The 23,610-nt window shown below is 35.9% G+C and overlaps 1 protein-coding gene and 1 pseudogene across 5 annotated transcripts in view; one reads left to right on the forward strand and one right to left on the reverse strand.

Moving 5' to 3' along the window:
- Nucleotides 1–23,610, reverse strand: part of BRWD3 (bromodomain and WD repeat domain containing 3) — a 127,673-nt gene that overhangs the window by 50,151 nt on the left and 53,912 nt on the right. For 4 of the 5 annotated variants that reach the window (XM_029240647.1, XM_029240650.1, XM_029240649.1 and 1 more), the window contains exons 10-19: nucleotides 23,077–23,147; nucleotides 22,011–22,111; nucleotides 19,709–19,749; nucleotides 16,242–16,346; nucleotides 15,056–15,209; nucleotides 11,132–11,266; nucleotides 9,974–10,102; nucleotides 8,442–8,667; nucleotides 5,990–6,157; nucleotides 111–294 (exon numbers count right to left, since the gene is read on the reverse strand). In XM_029240647.1, coding sequence (XP_029096480.1) covers nucleotides 111–294; nucleotides 5,990–6,157; nucleotides 8,442–8,667; nucleotides 9,974–10,102; nucleotides 11,132–11,266; nucleotides 15,056–15,209; nucleotides 16,242–16,346; nucleotides 19,709–19,749; nucleotides 22,011–22,111; nucleotides 23,077–23,147 — 1,314 coding nt within the window. Of the gene's footprint in view, nucleotides 1–110; nucleotides 295–5,989; nucleotides 6,158–8,441; nucleotides 8,668–9,973; nucleotides 10,103–11,131; nucleotides 11,267–15,055; nucleotides 15,210–16,241; nucleotides 16,347–19,708; nucleotides 19,750–22,010; nucleotides 22,112–22,710; nucleotides 22,751–23,076; nucleotides 23,148–23,610 lie in introns of those variants that run through there. The other variant, XM_029240651.1, reaches the window with a different exon arrangement.
- Nucleotides 2,500–3,107, forward strand: LOC114906093 (annotated as a pseudogene).

Consider the following 23,610-nt stretch of genomic DNA (forward strand, 5'->3'; position numbering starts at 1 on the left):
TAGGTCCCATTTGTTTATTTTTGTTTTTATTTCCATTTCTCTAGGAGATGGGTCAAAAAGAGTACATTTTAATTTACTTACTCAAAAAGAATGTTACCATATTGACTCACCTACTAACTCCATTATTTAGTTCATTGACCACCACTCTTCTGCTCCATGCCATGAGATCTCTTTCAGTGGCCATCTGGCTTCTAGGAGCATTGTTATGCATTTGTCGGACACCTTCAATTTGACCACTACGTCGGAGTCCAATGTTTGGGGAAGAAGATATGTCCATATTTGGATTTCTCAGAGCTAAAACAAAAACAAAGGAAGGCACCACTCTCTCAGCAAAGGCACCAAACTCTTCCAGATTAGAGCTCTAAATAAAATAGGAGATTCAAAGACAGTACTGCTGGACAATATTGCTATCCCTTTTTTATACATTTTCTGTACCCCTTTTATGGTTTTTACAGTCTTATAGATAAAGCAGGCACTCAATAAATGTTTACTGTCTCTATAGCTCTTTTAAGTTTTTTCAGAGGACTTTCACATCTGTCATCTACTAAATGCTCAGTAAATACAAAAGGTGTATTTAACATATTTGGTAGATTCATAAATGTTATTAGTACTAGTTCAGAAACCAGCTTTTTAATCTAAATTCTACCTTTATTTAGCCCATTAAAAGGTTTTTGAATAGAACGCAAATAAAGCTTTCAAAAATAGTACGAAAAAAATATTTAAAAATTTTTAAACTATCAAAATTTCATTTTCAAAATTAATAAGGAGTGAAAGAAAGGGGAAATAAGCAATAGAAATTTTACTTTTGTTTTTAATCCTCCAGTAAGTCCTTGTTTATTTTTGTTGTAATTGCAAATAAAACAAAAGTGGAAACTGAAACATTAAACTGTTAAAATAAGCACCAGGAAAAAAAAAAACAAATGAACATTGCAAAGAGAAGTCATTGGGGTCCCTTTGACTAACAGCATTTCAAATCTAACCACAGAAACCTAGCATTGAAATTACTGACCTCTAAATCAGGGTTCTAAGCAATTTTTATGTCTTAGGAACAAAAGGCCTGGATATATAAGAGTATCAGCCCACTTCTTATCTTGTTCCAGGTTAAGGAAAGCTTATCTGAGCTAGGTGCTCCAAATGACATGAACAAAGAATGTTTTTATTTTAATTTTATGGGATACTAAAGAAATCAGGAAATGAGTAAAAGACCCTGTGAATCACCTCAAATTTAAATCACCTTATTCATTTCTGTGGACTCCAAAATGTCACAATACCCAAATAAATGACCTCAATTATGTAAATATAAAAAGAAACACATTTGCCACAATCCCATATGAGGACTGCATTTTAAACAGAACTAATAGTTCTTGATAAAAGTAAAACTGACATAGGCTAAGATTATATAAAACTCAGCTGCATAGACACACTTCATGTAAAGTGAAGGAAGACATACAATAGATTGGAATAATACTGGGAATTAGAATCAAACTTGTCAAAGTCAATTAAGAAGTTGTATCTGGGGCTTCCCTAGTGGTGCAGTGGTTGAGAGTCCGTCTGCCGATGCAGGGGACGAGGGTTCGTGCCCCGGTCCGGGAAGATCCCACATGCCGCAGAGCGGCTGGGCCCGTGAGCCATGGCCACTGAGCCTGCGTGTCCGGAGCCTGTGCTCCGCAACGGGAGAGGCCACAATAGTGAGAGGCCCACGTACCGCAAAAAAGAAAAAAAAAAAAAAGAAGTTGTATCTGTATTCCCTAAGAAGAGGGCTTCTTGTCTTCCAGTGTATTTTTGTAAACTCGAGAGACAGATGATATGTTGCTTCCTTTTCAACAAAGGAGGGCAAATTATTTTAGTATTAATTTTTAAATTTAAAGTGGCTTTAATTTTGAAAACTTTTAGGTTGGTTCCCCTAGAAGGGGCTGGACTTATTGTAGCACCTTGCTTATTAGAACAAAAGTAAAGACTGCAAATACTTAACTGAGTTAACAGAAAACAGTATACTAAAATACACCATCTGTGGGCTTCCCTGGTGGCGCAGTGGTTAGGAATCCGCCTGCCAATGCAGGGGATGCGTGTTCGAGCCCTGGTCCAGGAGGATCCCACATGCCATGGAGCAACTAAGCCCACAACTGCTGAGCCTGCGCTCTAGAGCCTGTGAACCACAGCTGCTGAGGCCACATGCCACAACTACTGAGGCCCACACGCCTAGGCCCCGTGCTCCAGAACACAAGAAGCCACCGTAATAAGAAGACCGCGCACTGCAACGAAGAGTAGCCCCAGCTCACTGCAACTAGAGAAAACCTGCACGTGGCAATGAAGACCCAGCACAGCCAAAAATAAATAAATGAAATAAATTTATAAAAACAAAATAGGGGCCCTCCCACCGCTATTGTGCTGGGGAAGATGTAGCAGCCTCTTCTCCGAGCCACCCCTTTGCCTCCGGACTTCTCTGGGGCCAGCAGCCGGCCGACCTGGGGCCCGGGGCCGCAGGCTCAGCCGACTACCATGGGCTCTGTGTCAAACCAGCAGTTTGCAGGTGGCGGCCGGAGGAGGCGCAGGAGGACGCGGCCCGGGCGGCCGAGGAGCCGCAGCTGCTGCACGGAGCCGGCATCTGTAAGTGGTTCAACGTGCGCATGGGATTCGGCTTCCTGTCTATGACTGCCCGCGCCGGGGTCACACTCGACCCCCCGGTGGATGTCTTTGTGCACCAGAGTAAGCTGCACATGGAGGGCTTCCGGAGCCTGAAGGAGGGTGAGGCCGTAGAGTTCACCTTTAAGAAGTCCGCCAAGGGCCTGGAATCTATCCGAGTCACCGGCCCTAGTGGGGTGTTCTGTATTGGGAGTGAGAGGCGGCCCAAAGGGAAGAACATGCAGAAACGCAGATCAAAGGGAGACAGGTGCTACAACTGTGGAGGTCTAGACCATCATGCCAAGGAATGCAAACTGCCACACCAGCCCAAGAAGTGGCACTTCTGCCAGAGCATCAACCATATGGTAGCCTTGTGTCCACTGAAGGCCCAGCAAGCTCCCAGCTCACAGGGAAAGCCAGCCTACTTTCGGGAGGAGGAAGAAGAGATCCATAGCCCTGCCATGCTCCCAGAGGCCCAGAATTGAGCCAGTGGGTGGGGGCTATCCGTTTGTGATCAGAAAGTTTTGAGGAACAGGCATCAATCGGCAGAGTGGAGAAAGTGGGGACAGGGTGGGTAGGGGGCAGCTGGCACTGCCATATATCTCAGGCCGGGGGCCAAAGCGTCACCCCCTCTTCCCTCTTGGTGGGGGGAAGGGCTGAGGCAAAGAAACTCCAATCATGGTCTATCCAAATGCACGTGAGGGCTTTGGGGGGTAACCCTTCCTGCACGCTTTATCTGAGTCTCCACCCCCAGAATCTCCAGCTTTTGAAAGTGGCCTGGATAGGGAAGTTGTTTTACTCTTCAAGAAGGATATGGAATGATATTTCCCGTGCCAGGGTGAAAAGATTAAGCATGAGACCAGATTGATGGACCCAACCCACAAGCCACTACATTCTGTGGGAGGAAATATCTCAGGGGTAAGGCAGGGTTTTCCACATCTTGTCTGCTCACAATCTCCTCCTGGGAGAGAGTGCTGAGAGAACTGTCCCAAGCAGTGGGTTGTGATGACAGGCAAAAGGGGGGTTGAGGGAACAGCTGCAGACCTGCTGCTTCTAAGCTCACTCCCACCCCATTCTGGGCCAATACAATTTTATTTATTTGCTCCCTTGGATTACTGTACCTTGGGTCCCACTTTCTTCAGGATGCCAACTGCACTAGCTGTGTGCGAATGACGTATCTTGTGCATTTTAACTTTTTTTCATAATATAAATATTCTGGTTTTGTATTTTTGTGTATTTTAATCTAAGGCCCTCATTCCTGCACTGTGTTCTCAGGTACGTGAGCAATCACAGGGATAAGTCGGCAGCAGCTCCGGGTCTGCACAGCAGGAATACTTTTTGTTGCTCTACCACCAGAGAGAACAACTATTTGGAGCATATAGCCTATTGAACTACCTCATTTTTGCCAATTAGAGCTGGCTTTTCTGCCACAGTGTCCTCTTGAAACCCCTCCATCTTCAATGTTTCATGGGAGACTAGGTTTTAACTGGGTTGCCCCATGGCTTGGTCTCCTTCTACTGAAAGATTGGAAATTGGTCTGAACAGAAAAAGGTGGTACAGAGAGGTTAGGAGAGGCTGGGCCAGGTAAAAGGTGCAGAGAGAGGAAGCCAAGATTAGGCAGAGGTCATCTGTATGTGTGATAAAGGATTCCTGTTCCAGACCTCTAATCCCAGGGCATAGGACTCGCTTTACATACCAGGTCCATCCTTCAGTGGATTGGGCTAGGCCTAACATACACAACAGGGTATACTGTATGTGTTTTTGTGAAAACTGCGAGTTGGTAAGGACAGGTTTTAAGAATGATGCCTCTGTACCCATCTTGAGCTGCCCAGGGATGGATATATGAAGCAAGGACAAGATCCTTAATCTTTAACAATTCTGGACTTTTCCTCCTTGGTTTCCAGAGAGACCATCAGTGATGGCTTCTTTGTGGTTCCCAGAGCCAATGTCCTGCCCTGCTGCAGCAGTAATTAGTGTCATGGTAGCTAAAGGAGAAAAGGGGGTTTCGTTTACATGCTGTGAGATCACTGCAAACCTACCTCACTGTGTTGTAACGGGGCAAATGCAATAGAATGCATTGGGTGATGTGTGTCTGATCCCCTCTAGTTATTGTATTTGTCTGGACTTCGTAGGACTTCACAAGTAGCTGATTTGGTGATTGCTAGGTGGCCTAGTTTGTGTAAATATAATGTGTTGGTCTTCTCCATGTTCTTTTGGGGTTTTATTGTTTACAAACTTTTTATATTGAAAAAAATAGCCAAAGCATCTTTGACAAAAGGTCTGCACCAGCCAAAAAGATCTGAAACATAAACTTGGGGGCCCCTCTTCTTGAAGTGGGAGATCTTGAACTACACTTTCTTTTGTGTTCCCCTTCCCTGTTTCCTATTTCGAACAAGACCTTCTGTCCTAAAAACTGTATTCCTACCCCCTCTTCTTTCCCCCTTCGTGCCCTCCCCAAAAATAGTCCATACACCTATACGTTTAATTTGTGGGGTGTCTGTGATTAAATGATTTGTGCAAAAATCCTGAAGAAGCTAAGAACTCACCATCCCTTGTTCTCAATCTCCTGAGTCATGACCATTCCTTGATTTGATTCATGCCAAACAGACTGCTGTCTTTGGATGGATTAAAACCTACTTTAATCTCTAATCCTGGGGTAAAGAGGAGCAACGAGGGGGCCTTCCATGTAGGAAGTGGGGTTGGGAGACCACAAAAGGAAAGATGAATGTATAGCCAAGTCACTCAGGAACTTTTATGCAGGTGCAAGAAACTTATGTCAAAGTGGCCACAAAATTGTTTAATAGGAGATGGATGAATGTAACTCCATGTTTACTGCTAGAAACCAAAACTTTGTGTGAAATCTTGAATTTATGGGGAGGGAGTGAGGGTAGAAAAGCATGTACCTGTTCTTCATCCCTTCCCCTCATTACTGAACTGCAGGAGACTGAGCCCCCTTGGGCTTTGGCGACTCCATCTGGGCAGTGTTTATTTGTTGGTTGATTTTGCTGTGCCAGGTACTTCCTTTCCCATTTGCTATCATTTTGTAACACACATGCTGACCCTTTCCCCTTCCCCTTCTTTTCCTTGGGAAAATACAATGAATAAAGACTTATTGGTACCGAAAAAAACCCAAAAAACAAAATAAAATAAAATAAAATACACCATCTGTATTCCTTAGGAGATGCTAAATCACTTTAGCCCCAAATGATAGAGTATGGCACTTTAGTGTATCATATCACAACTGTAAATTAACAAAAATGTTGCTTTTATTTAAAAACCTAAAATGTTCCTCACATGTAATTACTTGGTACAAGTAAAATAATTAAAGTACATTCATCATACCTTTTACAAATATACACATACTTACCACCATTAGAAGAATATGATCTATTAACTGGAAAATGTGGAACATCTCCTTCATTAATTAGCCTCAGATCTTGTTCTCTTTGTAACTCCCTGATTATTCCATCAAGAATGCTCTCATCTTGGTCATTGGTTTGTTGCCCAATTACCTGTTCTACTACTTCACCATCACCTTAATTGGACCAAAGATATAAAGCCACAAAATTATTTACATTTCAGTGTACCATAAATATAGTAAAATCAAGCTTAATCTATAAGTTTCTAGACAAATATTTTTAAAGGGATTAAAATGAAAATAAAATGTATAGCAAACAAAATATTTTTTAAAGAACTTTTAAATATGTCAGCTTGTGTGTTTAACTTAACCAATGTCCCCAAACTAGACATTATTATGAGAGCCTTCTCACCTTAAAGAAAAATTATTAAATTATTAATTTAAAAATTAATTTTCTCTATAGAATATTCCAAGCTAAAAGTTGGGAGTAGAGATTTGAGTAAGGTTTTTTTTTTTTTGTATTTCTTTTTCTTTATTTTATGTATTTATTTATTTTTTTCGGTACACGGCCCTCTCACTGTTGTGGCCTCTCCCGTTGCAGAGCACAGGCTCCGGATGCGCAGGCTCAGCGGCCATGGCTCACGGGCCCAGCTTCTCCGCGGCATGCGGGATCTTCCTGAACCGGGGCACGAACCCGTGTCCCCTGCATCGGCAGGCAGACTCTCAACCACTGTGCCACCAGGGAAGCCCTTGAGTAAGGTTTTAATAAGTTTAACTGAAAATACCAAAAATGCTTTGCATCTTTCGTGAGAATTTCCTTTCTGAAAGAAATCAATTATGGTCTTTCAAATATTGTCTCTTTTTATTTATTTATTTATTTATTTTTTTTTTGCGGTACGCGGGCTTCTCACTGTTGTGGCCTCTCCCGTTGCGGAGCACAGGCTCCGGATGAACAGGCCCGGCGGCCATGGCTCACGGGCCCAGCCGCTCCGCGGCACGTGGGATCTTCCCGGACCGGGGCACGAACCCGTGTCCCCTGCACCGGCAGGCGGACTCTCAACCACTGCGCCACCAGGGAAGCCCCAAATATTGTCTCTTTTGATAATACCTCATTATATGGATGAGTATAGAAATTATTTCTTATAATGAAATTCAATGATTACATCTGAATAAAAACTTATTTACTTCTATGATCTTTTTCTTTCTTAAATACATCTTAGACCTATTTTTCATCTTGTCCTCTAGTCAGATTAAATGGCATCTAGTAGAGTAGCCAAGTGATCAGGTCTTACTGGAAGTAAAATATGAATTACAGCTTTTTTTATTCAAATGCTTTCAGTTTTACCTCCTATTAATATTCATGCTTTTCCCCCTTATTTAATAAATATGACATCAAAGAAGTAACTATTGGCACATGTATAACACCATTTCATTGCTCTACAAATCTTTATGAGAGAGACAATAAAAAAGGATATGCAACATTTCATTCTAGAAAGGTCAAGTCTTAATTCCCTAGTAAGGATATAAAATTCCATTTGCAGGAGTTCCCTGGTGGCCTAGTGGTTAGGATTCAGTGCTTTCACTGTGGAGGCCTGGGTTCAATTCCTGGTCGGGGAAACATCTCGCATGCCGCATGGCACAGCCAAAATATATTAAAAAAAAGGAAAAAAAATTCCATTTGCAAATAAATAACTCATTACCTCATACTTGGAAGAAAACCTACAAGTAACAAACTAAGGTATGAAGGCATTCTGGTGTGGGGGGTGGTGTGGAGGCAGCATACCTAAGGGAAATATGCCAACCAGAAGAGTTGCTTTAATAGAGAATATCTTATTTCAATGTCTTTTTCTGCTATGTTGCCATCATGCATCACACTCATCACTGCTTCAGTATCCTCCAAGGTTGAGTGTTATTTAAACACTCAGCATCCCCCACCCCAAAACTCAATAATTCTTTACATTTCACACATAAGGATGGGTAAACAGCCACTACCCAGTTTGTAGTTCTTGAAATTTCCTCTTCTTCAGTCCATTAACTATGTACTGTCAAATTAGAATACTAATATTATGAGCAGTGGAATTTCACCAATTATAAAAGCTTGACACATTAAAGTTAGTACATTTAATCATCACTAGAAGCCAATACTATAAACAACAGGATCATACATATGTTCAGGTTCTAAGAAAGCAGGTCAGCACATTCTCTGTTTGAGTGTACTCTTGTTTGTCCTAGTCCATTTATCTGTGTCCAGGTGAGATAAACAGTGCAAAAGTACTCTGGTAAGATAAAAAGTTCTATGCAACTGAAAATTAATAAAGTATTAGGTAAAATATAGTATAACCTACTACATGGGGATATATTATATATATTAGAGTTTAGCATGGGGATATATTATAGAGAGAACAGGAGCAAGTATAACATTTTACAAAATGTTTTAAATTTAATTTTGTAGAGAACATACCATTAGCCACATATCCCAGCTGTGGTATAAGCTGTTCATCTTTACAATTTTCCCGTCCTGGTACTAGCCTTTGGAATTCTGTGGGATGAGGATTTCCATCAACATCCACCAAGAATGGGGGAGGCATGAGATGAGGAGCCTGTTGGGTTTGTTCATCCAATACATAATTGTTGGCATCACGGATAAGAGGTCGATAATCCGTATGGAAGAACATCTGATCTGGAATCTTTATGACAGATTTTTAGTATTTAATATGCACAGGAAATTTATAAATAAGCATTTAATTTCATTCCTAGAGCACATGTGTTTTTCAAATCAGATAATTTCTGCATTATCTTTATAGTCCTCTATAGTCATATGTTCCCTCTAGGTAGAAGTGAATCACCTAGATCATAATCCTATCTTTTCTCCACAAAACTCTACAATCTATATTACTTTCTGGCCCTCCAATATTGTATTTTTCCAATTAGGATAAGAAGAAGCAAAGCAACAACACAGTAGATAAAGTTAGTTATTTTTTAAGTTGCAAAAAAATACAAACTTTTATAACTATTTTTCTTGCTTATTTTTATTCAAATAAGAATAGATGGAGTATAATATAAATGGTGAGGCAGGTAAATATCAATTGCATGAAAGACACTCAAAGGTGATACAAGTATTGAGCTGAACTCAAAGATTCTAAGCTCTTTTCCAACTCCAAGATTCTATAATCTATCCTAAAGTCACAGCTACTAAAATATAAGAAACCAATTAAGTTAGCTTCCAAAGTATTTTAACAAGATCAATAATAGGTAAAGTAGCCAAGCAAGAAAATAAGCATTCAGTCACCAGCTGTTTATTCCCAACTTAGGATAAGTAGAGGATGTAATCTGGTAAAATTGTTCTCTTATTACACCTGAAAGGCAGTACAGAGAATATGTTCTAAGAAAAAGGATTTCCTAATGAATTTTTTTTAATTTAATTTTTAATTTTATTTATTTATTTTTGGCTGCGTTGGGTCTTCATTGCTGTGTGCGGGCTTTCTCTAGCTGTGGCAAGTGGGGGCTACTCTTCGTTGCAGTGTGCGGGCTTCTCATTGCAGTGGCTTCTCTCGCTGCAGAGCATGGGCTCTAGGTGCGCGGACTTCAGTAGTTGTGGCACGCAGGCTCAGTAGTTGTGGCTCATGGGCTCTAGAGCACAGGCTTCAGTAGTTGTGGTGCATGGGCTTAGTTGCTCCGTGGCATGTGGGATCTTCCCAGACCAGGGTTCGAACCCATGTCCCCTGCATTGGCAGGCGGATTCTTAACCACTGCGCCACCAGGGAAGTCCCTTCTAATGAATTTTTATATCTACATCATCCTATATCTTAATAGTAATTTGAACTGCCAAGCTTTATGTTCTGTCAGTGATGAAAAATTTTACCAAAAAAGGTGACTTTGTTATTTTATATCTATTGACACAGAGTGACCCTTATTAACTGGAATACTTCAAATAAAATTTATGAATGATACAATAAAAAATTGCAATCTACAACAAAAATTAAATATACTAACCTTTTCATAGTATTTACTGCATCCAAATCCAAAAAGCAGCAAATGCCCATGAGAATCAGTGCAGGCAAAATGGTTTCCATCTGGTGAAAATTTACAGTCAAACACTGCACCATGGCCTTGACCTTCAATCTGAAATTTAAAAGAGTCACTTTAAGTCATCTTAAGAGGTAATTTTAAAATAATAAGTGGTCAATAGCTTCTGCTTGCTAATATCTTGGATTCTGTGATGCATCAACATGCCAATGTACTCTCTGACTTCTGTAGCCAGAACCCTACTGTAATAGTAAAGCTCTAAAAGAAATTAGGGAGAATTTCGCAACAAACATTACTAGCAATGTCATTTCTGAAGAAGAACTGCATGAATGACTGAGGAGAATAAAAAAGACCTAAACACAACCAAATTGACAAAGGCACTATCTCAGCAAAGTCAAGATATTATCTTCATATTTAAATTGTAATGCAAGTTTTAAAAGAACCATCCTAAAATTAAAGTACACAAATCAATCTCACTAACACAAGGCAGAGGGTTATTATTAACACTCTGAATCTGTATAAAGCCTATAAAAGGGAGCTCAAAGGCCAACAATTTAGAAACGTTTAGTCAGAACTATTCTTCAGAAAGGAACACTAAATATGGTGAATATGAGTATTCCCATCACCACAGGAGGGTGTTCTACTGGAAGAAGAGAATGGCTGACCATATTTTTCCATAGTTTGTATGAAATATATCTTAGAAGTATCCATATCTCCAATTCCATGTGTGCCAAACAGCTTTCTGATTACTAACTAAGCTATATGGGGCTTACCAGAGACAGATACAATACAGTTACTGCTGTGATTCATTAGGATTATAGTTTAAACATTAACATTTTTTGTGATTTTGGTTAGTGTTAGCTCCAAATGCTTATTAAATTTGAGTTTCTAGAATTAAGAGCTGGGAACAAGAATTTGGAAGGTGCTAACACCACAATAACAGAGATACCCTGAAAGGCATAATTCTCAACTGGCCTTACTCTTGGGTCTTGAGTAATTCTCTAAGTTATTACATGGATTTAAACAGATGACAAGAGGTTCCTTGGCACTAAGTATACTTTAATTACCAAGTTGTCACATAAGAGAAGTCTGTTTTAATATCAACTAAGCATAGATTTACCTTACCATGTTAAAATAATTCCGAATTTTGGTCCCCCGGTCAAGGTCCCAAATAAAAATGTTCCCATCATGACCTGCCGAAAGTATGATCTTTTGATCAAATGGATGTGCTTCCAAAACAAATACTTCATCATCATGTCCCTGTGACAAAATCAATGTTAAAAATGAAAAGCAACACTGAGTATCTGGCTTATTTGGTTAAAAGATCTCGGGAGTATGCTATCAATCTGATTCAGATGAATTCATGTATGCAAATTTAACAGCATTTACTACATGCACGCTATAAGAAACAGTTTAGAGTTCCTTATATATTTAAATGCTGATTTCATAAAATATTCAATAGAGAGAAGACCTGAAAAGGTGTTTAAAATAAAGACAGTCAAAATCAGTTACAGTTCATTAACCAGGTCCCTGAAGTGGAATTCTTATTTCTAGGACTCTGCTATTAAAAGGTTACAAAATATGTGACAAACAGAATCTTTTATTAACACCCAATTCTAACATAGTGATAACAGACAAACCTTCATTATTCTTCATCCAGCACTCTCTATCACTGGTATTCATATTGTATCGTGGGAGGCCCCATGATATATTCAAACAAGCTATAGTTTGTCCTTTTTACCTTTATCTATTTTATAGTTGAAGGTTTCATCTAATATGCTATCTGAAAAATGGATTTGCTGCTAAAAAAAAAATAAGTTTGAAAACCAATGCTCATATGCTTCCCTGACAATAAATCAAGTAATATCAGTATCTCTATAGACCTTAGAACAGGAGTCTGCAAACTATAAACTTCAAGCCAAATCTAGCCCCGGGATGTTTCTGGACATACAGTCTGAGAGCTAAAAATGGTTTTTACATTTTTTAACAGGTTGTAAAAAATGAAAGAATATGCAACAGAGACCATATGTGGCCTGCAAAGCCTAAAATATTTACTATATGGCCTCTTAAAGAAAAAGTTTGCCAAAACCTGATTTAGATCATTGTTGATTTTCCTAAACTCCTGACTAGAGAGTACATCTTTAACAATAGGCTCAAAGTCTTAGAAAAACATGCAGGACATCCTGAAATTGGATTTCACTTAGGAACACGTCAGCATATTACACATCAGGGGCTTCTAGAAATGATCATATATTGTGAACCTAAAAAGTGCATTTTATCCCAAATCATTGTATACAAAAATAGAGTATCCTACCATATTACCATTATGGACAAAAATATAAAAGTAACTTCAGAATGGCTCAAAATGAAAAGTGGAAGATGAGGAGGTAAAATCCATTACAATAAATATTATCACAAAACTTTTTCCCAATGACTACCAAAGATCTTATTTATTTATCATAACAAAATCTCTTGCTGAATATCCAATTTGATATAGTAAATACTTTCTCAGTTTCCTAACCAGTAAATAATAAAATTACACTGTTAAACTCAAATGATAGTGATACAACTACATTAATGTACATTAGGAAAGAGAGGCTTTTAAATAGGGGGTTGCATTATTGGCCAAAATGACATAGTCACTGGGTCATGGGAAACAAAACCTAGTCAGCTTCAGTAATGTCTTAAGATTTATCATCTGCCCTATTTTTATTTATCAAGCACACCTCTATTTCCGCCACTACCACACAATCCAAATCATCATCATGGCCCATCCTATCACAGAATCCTACAGTGTACCCAGAGTCATTCTTATCTCATTCCAATCTATTCTCTCTATTGCTAGAATTACAGAGCATTTTTCAAAAGCAATAGCAAAGGCATGCTATTCCTTTGCTTTTAAGCCTTTTCATGGTATCCTGTTGGTATCAGGATAGATCCTGCAAGACCTTGTATGGTCTGGCCCCTGTCCATTTCTCCAGTCCTATGGGGTGACACTCTTTCTGCTCTCTGTGCTGTAGCCAAAAATTGGCTTTCTTTCTCCTCCTTTCTACCTCAAGACCTTTGTACATGCGTTTTCCTCTTCTTAGAGGGACCTTTCAACCTTCTCACATATGTAATTTACCAAATATTTATTGACCACACTGAGACAGAAAATAAACAAACAAATAAACACAATAAGAAAATATCAGGTAGTGATAAACACTATGATGAAAATAAAGCAAGACAATGACTGGGAGGCTACTCTAGATTGTTTGATCAGGGAAGGCCTTGTCAAGGAGGTGACATCTAGGCTGAGAGCTACAAATCTTAACCCAAACTTCACTTCCTCAGGAAGCTTTTTCTGAACCTGCCAGACCAGGTTTGGTCATCCTATTAGAAACTTGCTTTGCACTTTTCTTTCTTAGCATTTATTTATTAAATGCTTGTTTCTTTTTTAAAAATTTATTTATAAGCTGTAAACTCCAGGAGGATGGGTACCCTTTAATTTAACATTTACTCCTAACTCAACGGTTGACACAGTGGATACTCAGTAAGTATTTGCTGAATGGAAGAACTTTACGTCCTAGTTAAGACCCTGACATACAAATTGTTAACACATAAAACAAAAATTCTATACCAAAACTAAGCAGACTGGACTGTTACAAGGACTAAGAATAGTCTGTTCTAAAATTTCTTCATTAAAATTCACTGGAAACAGATGACCCATGAGTCAGCCCATGGGAAGTGTACCACTAAAGAGAACTCTAAATTAAGATATTTATTAAGACAGAATTTTATAAAACCAATGGCTACAACATGGCCTTTGAAGCTGTGATTTTTAGAGATAAAGACCTGCAGCCACTGGCCACATGTGGCTACTAAGCATCTGAAATGCGGCTAGTGCAAATTGAGATGTTCTATAATTGTAAAATACACACTAGATTTCAAAGATTTAGTATGAAAAAATGTGAACAATTTCATTAATATGTCATATTAATTACATGTTCAAATGTTACTATTTTAGATATACTAGGTTAAATAAAATATATTATTAAAATTAATTTTACCTGTTACATTTTTCTTTTTTATTGTGGCTACTAGGAAAATTAATTTTATATACATGGCTCATATTATATTTTTATTGGACTGTGCTGACATAGACAAACATTTCCTAGTAAGTAATAAAGCAAACAGTATAGGTTTTTCCACACATATTAATAGAAACTTGTATCAGGGAACAGGGAGAGCCAGAATGAGATAAGTATTGATTTAACAGATAAAAGGAAGAATCTAAAACTCCCCTAACACAGTGTTAGGGTTTTACTTAGGAAGGAGGACTTGGGAGGTATATGAAAGATCAACTGCAAATCCTCCCAAAATTAAACAAATCTTTAGAAACCTCAGAGGCCTTAGAAAAGATTATCTCACATAGGCATCAAATAAGGATGATACTATGGCATACAACAAAGAAATGAGTCATGAGAATTGGTATCTAGTCCCTATCATTTACTACTGTGTAAACCATATGGCAATCACTTGGCCCTTCTGAAAGTACTTATGAATCGATAATTGAAGCAGATAGGAAATAGGCTTTCAAGTAGAGTTCAACTATGACAAATTCCTTTTTTTAAAAGAAAGAAGGAAAGACACCATTTTCTCCTACTTCTTCCTCTTACCTCTACTTCTTGCATAAACTAATCCCCAAAGGTAGAATACAGGTTACCCTTGTTAAAATAAAGTCAGCTCTACCCTTAAAACATTAACAACAAAAAATCCCAACTCATGCTAAAAACAAAATAACTTACATACCCTTGACCACATATGATAACATAATGCGTAAATAAATATCAGACTTGGAAAGGATCTTAAGAAGTTTTCATACTTGCTTTTAGCAGCTACACCATGTGCCATCCCTATTTTGTTGATATGTCAACAGAGGTACCTTGAATAATTAATTCTCCAAAGGACAGTAAGCCATAGAAAGTAAACTAGAACACTTAAATTTCCTGTCTTCTAGAATAATGCCCTTTTTGACCATTTTAATTATTCCAAAAATAGAATACTTACGGATAAAGTATGAAGAAGTTGGCCTGTGATAGAATTCCATACTTTCAAAAGGAAATTGTTCACTGCAGTAATAACTGTGGTATCATAGCGATCCCAGGCCACCATAGTCACCTTAAGTTTAGTGACCTTGTCTTCTCCAGATGCCAAATTATTCCTAAACAAAATGATATCAGGTTCATAAATTTTGAACAAAGGTGCATCTAACAGAGCAAATTATGGCAAAAATCTCTCCAGAAGCATGCAACTTTTTAAATTTAAAACTCCTAAACTATACTTTTAACTATTAATGAAATAAAATAATAAGAGTAACACAGGGCAATACCCATAAGCTTATTTTAGGGAGGAAAAAAAAACCACAAAATGACCAAAATTTTATAGTTAGTTACATGAGAACAAGAACAAAAAAGTGAAATTAGAAAGGAATCTGCAGATACCTTGAAAAATAAAGTACAAGGTTAGATTGGCTACCAGAAAATATGAAGAAACCATATAATGGACACTTTATTCTTAAATATTCATCTTTGAAACTAAAAGGTCTTATAAAAAAGCAGTAAGAAATTCAGTAACTTTTGCTTTAATTGAATGACATTATCAGTAACTGACTATGACCACAAAGTTGGTTCTATATTGTTATTAATGGGAAGATAATTAATTTCCCGGTCATACCCTAAAGGAATTGCAGTATCCTAAAGAGGAATTATATATCTTCCAATGAACAGTGAAGATGATGAAACAGAATTCTGATTAATTGTATTTATAATGTCAAGTAGGAATGTTAGCAATATGAAACATAAAGGTATCCTCAGTAAGTCAGAGAAATATCTAAACATACGATGACATTTAATAGGGGCAATCCTCAAAGTAGAAAATAGTATAAATAGATATAAAAAATGACTCATACAAAATCAGGGCAGAGAATGATTATATGGGCATTAGTAAAGCACAGAGACCTCTGGATCACAAGAGACCAGAATTTTCAATAAGTCAGCTATGTTCCTATCATCCAATCTGTCCACCAACAGCAAAATGCAATAGTGCTTAGAGACTATATACAGATGCAAACTTCACATCTACCAATTAATTCCAAATTAAAAAGATATTTATTTTCATAATTAAATAGAATTCAATAATGTAAAACATACTATACCATATGAGAACCACTAAAATATCTAACATCCAATCTTACCCAGTCATTTTAGTAGCCATATCTAGCACTATACTCTTCCACTCTTGTTGCTGATATTGCCAAATTCTTGCCGTTCCATCTCTACTTCCACTAACAAATCTTAAACTGCAAAGAAACAGTTAAAATATCCTTATTACCTCCCTCTAAAATGGAAATCACTATTTTTCTAATTATAAAAGTAATACATTCATCCTCATATACTTCTGCGGAGAATAAAAATGGTACACTTTGTAAAACAGTTTGGCAGTTCCTCAAAATGATAAACAGTACCATATGACTCAGCAATTCTACTCCCCCATAAATATACAAGAGCAATGAAAACATAAGTCCACACAAAAACTTGTACACGAATATTCATGACATTATTCATTATATGCCAAAAAGTGGTGACAACCCAAATGTCGATCAACTGATAAATGGATAAACAAATTGTCGTATATCCAATTCTTATACATGCTCCAACATGGATGAATCTTGAAAACATTATGCTAAGTGGAAAAAGTCACAAAAGACCAAATATTGTATGATTCCATTAATATGAAACATCCAGAATAGGCAAATCTATAAAAACAAAAAAGTGGATTAATGGTTGTTCAGAGCTGAGGGTGGAGGTGTAAAAAGATTGGGGATTGAAAGCTAAAGGGTATAATATGGGAATTCTTTTTAGGGTGATGACAATGTTCTAGGGATATGGAGTAAGAGATACAAACTACTATGTATAAAACAGATAAGCAACAAGGATATAGTGTACAGCATGAAGAAATATAGCCATTATTTTGTAATAACCTTAAATGGAGTATAATCTATAAAAATATTGAATCACTATGTTGTACACCTGAAACTAATACAGTATTATAAATTAAATATACTTCAATTAAAAAATAATAAAATAAAATTGATCGTAGTGAAGGCTGCACAACCCTATGAATATACTAAAAACATTGAATTTTATGTGGAATATATCTCAATAAAACTGTTATAAAAATACATTCATTAACCTATAAATCTATCACTGTTCATAATTTAGTTTCTATTCTTTCAGACTTTATTAAAGACATATATATATATATATATATATATATATATATATATATATATATACTTATATATTCTCCCTACGGAAAATAGAATTACACTACATATAATGTTTTATAATGTTTTTCTTTAAGTGTACAGTTTGACCCCTGAACTATGTAGGGATTAGAGGCACCGACCCCCACACTGCCACACAATCAAAACTTTGCGTGTATATTTTGACTCCCCCAAAGTTAAATACTATTAGCCTACTGTTGACCAGAATTACCAATAACATAAACACTTGACTAACACTTATTTTGTGTGTTATATGTGTATCTACATATATTTTATACATTCATAACATACCTTTCTCTTAATTTTTTGATATTTCTGGACTACATGGTTTGTCTGAGTTTTTTCAAATTGTCACAAATCTCCAAAACTTTCTCTAATGTATTTATTGAAAAACAATCTGCATAAGTGGACCTGCACAGTTCAAACCTATGCTTTTCAAGGGTCAACTGTATTTTGTAGATATATTTCTATGTTTACAAATATAAAAACTACCATCACTTTCAATAAATGTTCAACAATACGGATGTATCAAAATTTATTTAATTAACCTCCTAATGATGAATATTTTTACTGTTTCCAGTCTTTGCCATTATAAATAATGTTGTGATGAATATCTCTATACACATCTTTGTAAAACCTTATATATATATATCTTTGCTGAGTCAAAGGGTAGGCACATTTTTTTTTTTAAGAAAGAAAAGCTTTATTCTGTCTCAGCTTCAGGTTTGGCCACAGATGCACACACCGGGAGCTGTCAAATCAATGACATTTTCCTAGTATAACAGTATAAAGGACTCTTTCATGAAGAATTTATACTCTCTTCCTGAATCTTTTATCCCTTATATTCCCCCTTCAGGGTAGGCACATTTTGAAAGCTTTTGACATACTGCCAAATTGTTTCCCTGAAAGTTTTTTTTAAAACAATTTACAGTATCATCAAGGCTGTGGGGGAGTGTCTATTTTCCCTAAACCCTTGTCAATATCGGGTGTTATCATTCTTCAATATCTTGTCATTCTGAAAGAAAAAAATTGTTACTGTTATTCTAAATTGTATTTCTCTGATTATTAGTAAAATTGGACATCTTTTGATGTATTTACTGGCCACATAAATAATTAAGATAAAATAATGTTTCTCATTTAAGGAAAAAGGCAAAGAATTAAAAAATTCATATACTCCTAGAATGAAAGAATAGTAGCTGTACAAACCTTCCAGTTTATAGCTCAGTAGGGTGCAATAAACCAACTTAAAAATTATTTTAAGGATTTTTCATTCCTAATAAAAACATCACTCTTTGTGGACCATCATTATTTACTCTCGCATTTAACAAAGATGAACACATTCATCATAGTAATCACCCAGTGTTTGAAAAATATTTAATAATAAAACATGGTCACCCACATAAAGTCTTTATAGACAGATAAGGATACAAATTTATGCTAAGTGGTTGAATTTTTAAATCTATTCTAGGTCAATTTCTAGACCAGGGCAGAAGATTATCACCTTCTGGGGAACAGACATTTGAGAGGGTACATGAATACCTGTATATAATTTCTGATTTACAGACATAGGAAATTGTGTATCATATGAGTAGTAGAGACAGTAAGCAATACAGATACTCAAAGGAAGAAAAGACAGCTAAAATCTCAAGCAGTCAGGAAAGGCTTCAGGTAGGGTATGAACCTTAAAAGGAAGATAGAACTTAGAGAAGAAAAAGAGACAGGAGGGAGAAGGAAAATAAAAAGGAAGGAGAGCAGAAGGGAGAGGGAGGACATAGGCGGGATAGAAAAGGAGTGAAAGGAAGTAGGGTATGATTATTTCTGGTGTGAGGTAAAGTATAAGTGAAAGAATGGATAACAGAATGTATATGGGATGTAATAATAATGATGACTAAATCGATTGGGCTGGATCTAAGTATTTAAATGGGTAATAGTAGATAAGAAAAGAATGTAGGTCTAAGTCAAGTTGAAGAGAATTCTGAATGCCAGGCTAAAACATTTGAGTTCTATAAACAAAGAGAAAACACTAAAGATTTCTGAACAGGGCAATGTTCATCTGACAGAGACGGACAAGATACATTTAGAAGGGAAAAGAAAACTGAAGGTAATGGGTCAAATAATGGAATTCTTGACTAAGATGGGTGATAACAGAAATGGAAAAAGGAAAATCACTAATAAAGGAAGAACTGATAGACTATGGCTACTACTTAGATGGGAGCTTAGAAGACCTGGGGTAAGCATGTCATCAAAGACAGACAAGGGCTTTCAGCCTAAGTGACTGGACAGAAAAAAAAATGTAGTAGAAGTAGTGTTTTCTGAAGAAATACAGGTAAAATATGTGAAACATCTGTTTATATAGATATGTACTACATAGTTACCTGTCTCCATTGTTACAGAACTGAACAGCAACAACCTTGTCCTAAAACATAAAACAATAGATTTTTGGTCAGAATTAATTTATTTTTAAAATGAATAAAGTACTCTTCCCGTCATATTCACATATGAAAGTATCATGGAGTAGATTTTTTAATGCTATAATTTTCTTTAAAAAAACCCTCTAATTTTCTTTAAAAAATTAATGACGGCTGAAACAATACATTAACTAAGGAGGAATACTTATCAGCAGTAATTTGAGACAAACCAGACATAAGCAAACCTGTTTCTAAACCATAATCTCAAGAGACAGATAGTTCTGAATAGATGATAGTTTATTATATTCCCCATAATAAGATAGCACACTAATCTAAAACGCCAACTTAAAAAAATTCATTTAATAGTAGTTGAATTAAATTCCTCACTTAACTTTTTTTTTTAATTTTAGAAAACAAATCAATAATGTCCTGTTTCTTACATGGTTTATTTAATTATTTTACAATGAATTCATTTGACCGTCTTTAGGTTCTATAATTTAGATACTGTTGTTTGAACCTTCCTTTACAATGACTAAACTATACTTTTACAAATATAATGTGCATTGTAGTGATTATATTATAGTAATGTACCTTCAAATGTTGTAAACATTTTGACAAACCACAATTATTGAACTACACTTGAACTTAATTTTTTAATTATTTTTTTATTTGAACTTAATTTTTAATAAAAAGCTCAGATATTAAATGTCTTCGTATTTATTTTTTCATTTTAAAAACGTATTAAACCGTCTTCATATGTTCAGACGTATCTGTGATTCACACTGTTCCATGATTTCACTGAGTATTTATCTGACAGATTCGGGTTTCTCACTGCCAGTTGCAATAACTGATTTTAGATGTTCTGGAAGGACATCTTACTTTCAATGACTAACAGCCGCCACTGATTTCAACAGGGAATGTTTAAGTTTTCTGATTTTTTCTTAGCTAGGCCCTTGCCAAAAAAACCCTACCAATCAGTTTTTCTTCATCTTTCCCCCCTCAATTATTTCCCATTCATTTATTACCTCCTCCTCTCTCAGCTCTCAATAAATTTGACTGCACTGTATACACACCTTGCTTGGGTGGTAACTGTAAAGATGCCTCCTTTGTGTGCTCTAGCACAAGTGGATTTTTCCCACTGGATAGTCTCAGATTGAGATCTTTATATATTTCCTAAGTTTTTCTCTTTCACAATTTACATAATATTCCAGGATTTTAGTATCTAGGAATAAGTAACAGCAAGGTGAGAGCTCAGCTAGGTTCAGTAACTTTTCATAAGGAGAATATCCAATTATGTTTATATGGTAAGACAAAAGCAGGAGGCTGTTTCCAAAAGCTCAAGGAAAAGGTTTCTAACAGGGGTATCTTTTACTACAAATTTCAGGAACATGATTGATTCTGGAACTCACAAAATATCTTTTTTTAAAAGTCATCTTTCAGGGAAATTATGTGTGTTTTATTGATATGTACTAATACTATTCCAAATAAAGTGTCAATAGTAGTAGGAACAGTAACAGTAAGACTTGTAAAGCTGAGTACTTTCAAATGCTGACTATACAGCTTTGACAATGAGGAACATGAGATATAACAGTGAGCTGAAACAGAAATACTCCCATATTCAACAGTAAATAATTACCTGGAGAAGGTAAGGAAATAAACAGAAGGAAGAAGTGAAAGGTACACAGGGATATGAATAAACAGTAGTGGCTCCAAGATTCCTGAAAATGTCACAGGAGAGTGGAAAGAGCTTGGGAGGAAAAATGCCAGGCACCAATGGCTGTCACCCCAGCATAAAATTGTCCCCTGTATGGAAGGATGTTTTTGATAACTAAATGGGATTAGATTTCAGGAGTCTGATGGCATTCTCAAAATAATCAAACTAAGATCAATGAGCCAAATTCAGTAAAAAGAATTTTTTCCTAAGACATACTTTAATGTGTCTTTTAATAAGTGTATAGGCTTCGAAGTAACAAACACTTATATAATTAATAAAATAAAGCAAGCTAGAAGAGGATTTTTGTAAATTATTACTGTAATATATATTTTTCCCTTCCCATACAGTCAGATAGAAATTGTCTTAAATACTACAACCATACTAAATCCAGAATTTCACACTGATCTTCATTACTAAAGAGACATCTTACCATATAGGTTTCAGTACCAATCTATATTAAATTAGGGTAGAGATCGGAAAAGAAGAAATAAAACCAATTTTCCAGGGGTGTTTAAAAAGAAAGCAACATATTTAAGTTTCTCATTTTGTTCTTACCGTATGTGACTCTAATTCAGCAATTTTCTCAGGGATCTCAGAACCCAAATAATATATTCTAATCACATGGTCGGTGCTACCTGTTGTAATGAACATACCACCTAGAGGATTAAAAAACAAACAAACATTGTACCAAAGAATTTTTAAAACCCTCTGATGGCTTCCTTAGTTATACATTACCTTGTTAATTAAAAAGCCTTCAAGAAGCATAAGGTTATTTTCTAACCATTAAAGACATATTAACATTTCTGAGGAAAAATAAGTAAAATTCAAGAAAAACAAGAGGAATATTTAAAGAACAACTATACCATTCACCCAACAAAAATCCACCAACTATACACTAAATACAGGCCTTTGGATCATAAACATTAAAGGCGTTGAGGAATTCATTTCTTCATATTTTATGTAAAAACATAATGTTCCAAAATTATTTATAAAATAACCTATATCTACAATTCTCTGTATAGTGGCTACAGTAGTTGAGTGTGAAAACTCAGCAGCTTTTGGGATGATGAAAAAAATTCTAGAGATGGATGGTGGTAATGTATGTAGAACAATGTGAATATACTTAATGCCACAGAACTGTACACTTAAAAAAAGTTCTTAAAATGGTAAATTTCGTGTTATATTTTACCACAACAAAAAAGAAAAGGTTAACCAGCACATAATCCTTAGCAGTAGAAAAGCACTGTTTACATACTGTGAACATGTCTTCTACATGGAGCCACCGTACATGTTTTCTGAAAAGTCAGGGCAGGATTTTAGTGTTGAATTGTGTATGAGTATTGGGGGAAGGCTGTACTTTTTACCAACTAAATTCTGTATTATATAAAAACATATTAATTGTAAATAAGAAAACAACTCAAAATGTATTACATGTTAATTAGAGTCTACAAAGGTCTGTCTATTATAACATATTGTTCGCATTTTTAGCATGTTTCCATTAATTCTCAAACATATGCATTTTTTCTCCACAAAATTAAAAAATATTTTACAGTTGAAAAATCTTTTATAACTGGATTATTCAATATTTTAGATACTCAAAACATTCAATTTTTACACATACCAGAGCTGAAAGATGAACAAGATATCTGAACTCCAGGTCTAGATCTCTCAGTAAATTTCACTGGGCGATCTCTAAGAGAAAAGTAAAATGTTTTTATTTTTCATCATGTTCATTTAATGTGCAAGAATTTTAGCACACTGCTAGATATTGACAGATTTATCATCAATATTATAGAAACCACAAAACTGAAGTAGTAAGTGCTATTCCCATTATTGAAGTTAAAAATACATTTAAACTTACAAATATACTTTATGCTATCAGTATAATTATGTTAGCTTTACAAAGAAATTACCATGTTACTTACTACCATCATGAAGAAAGGTTCAAAGTGTTCTTACCAGAGTAAGAAATGAAACAAATACTCCTTATCAAAATTTTGTGTATAAATTAAATAGTCTCTTCAACATTGGTTTCATAAAAAATTTATTCTAAAATCTCTAACACCTAATTGAAGTAGGTATGGATATGTACATACACACTCATACATATATAAATTTATATACTTACATACATGGACTATCAAGAATCTCTCAA

Source organism: Monodon monoceros, unplaced genomic scaffold (genome assembly GCF_005190385.1).
Source record: "Monodon monoceros isolate NGI ecotype Baffin Bay Population unplaced genomic scaffold, NGI_Narwhal_1 Super_Scaffold_22, whole genome shotgun sequence".
In the NCBI taxonomy this organism is placed as follows: Eukaryota; Metazoa; Chordata; class Mammalia; order Artiodactyla; family Monodontidae; genus Monodon; species Monodon monoceros.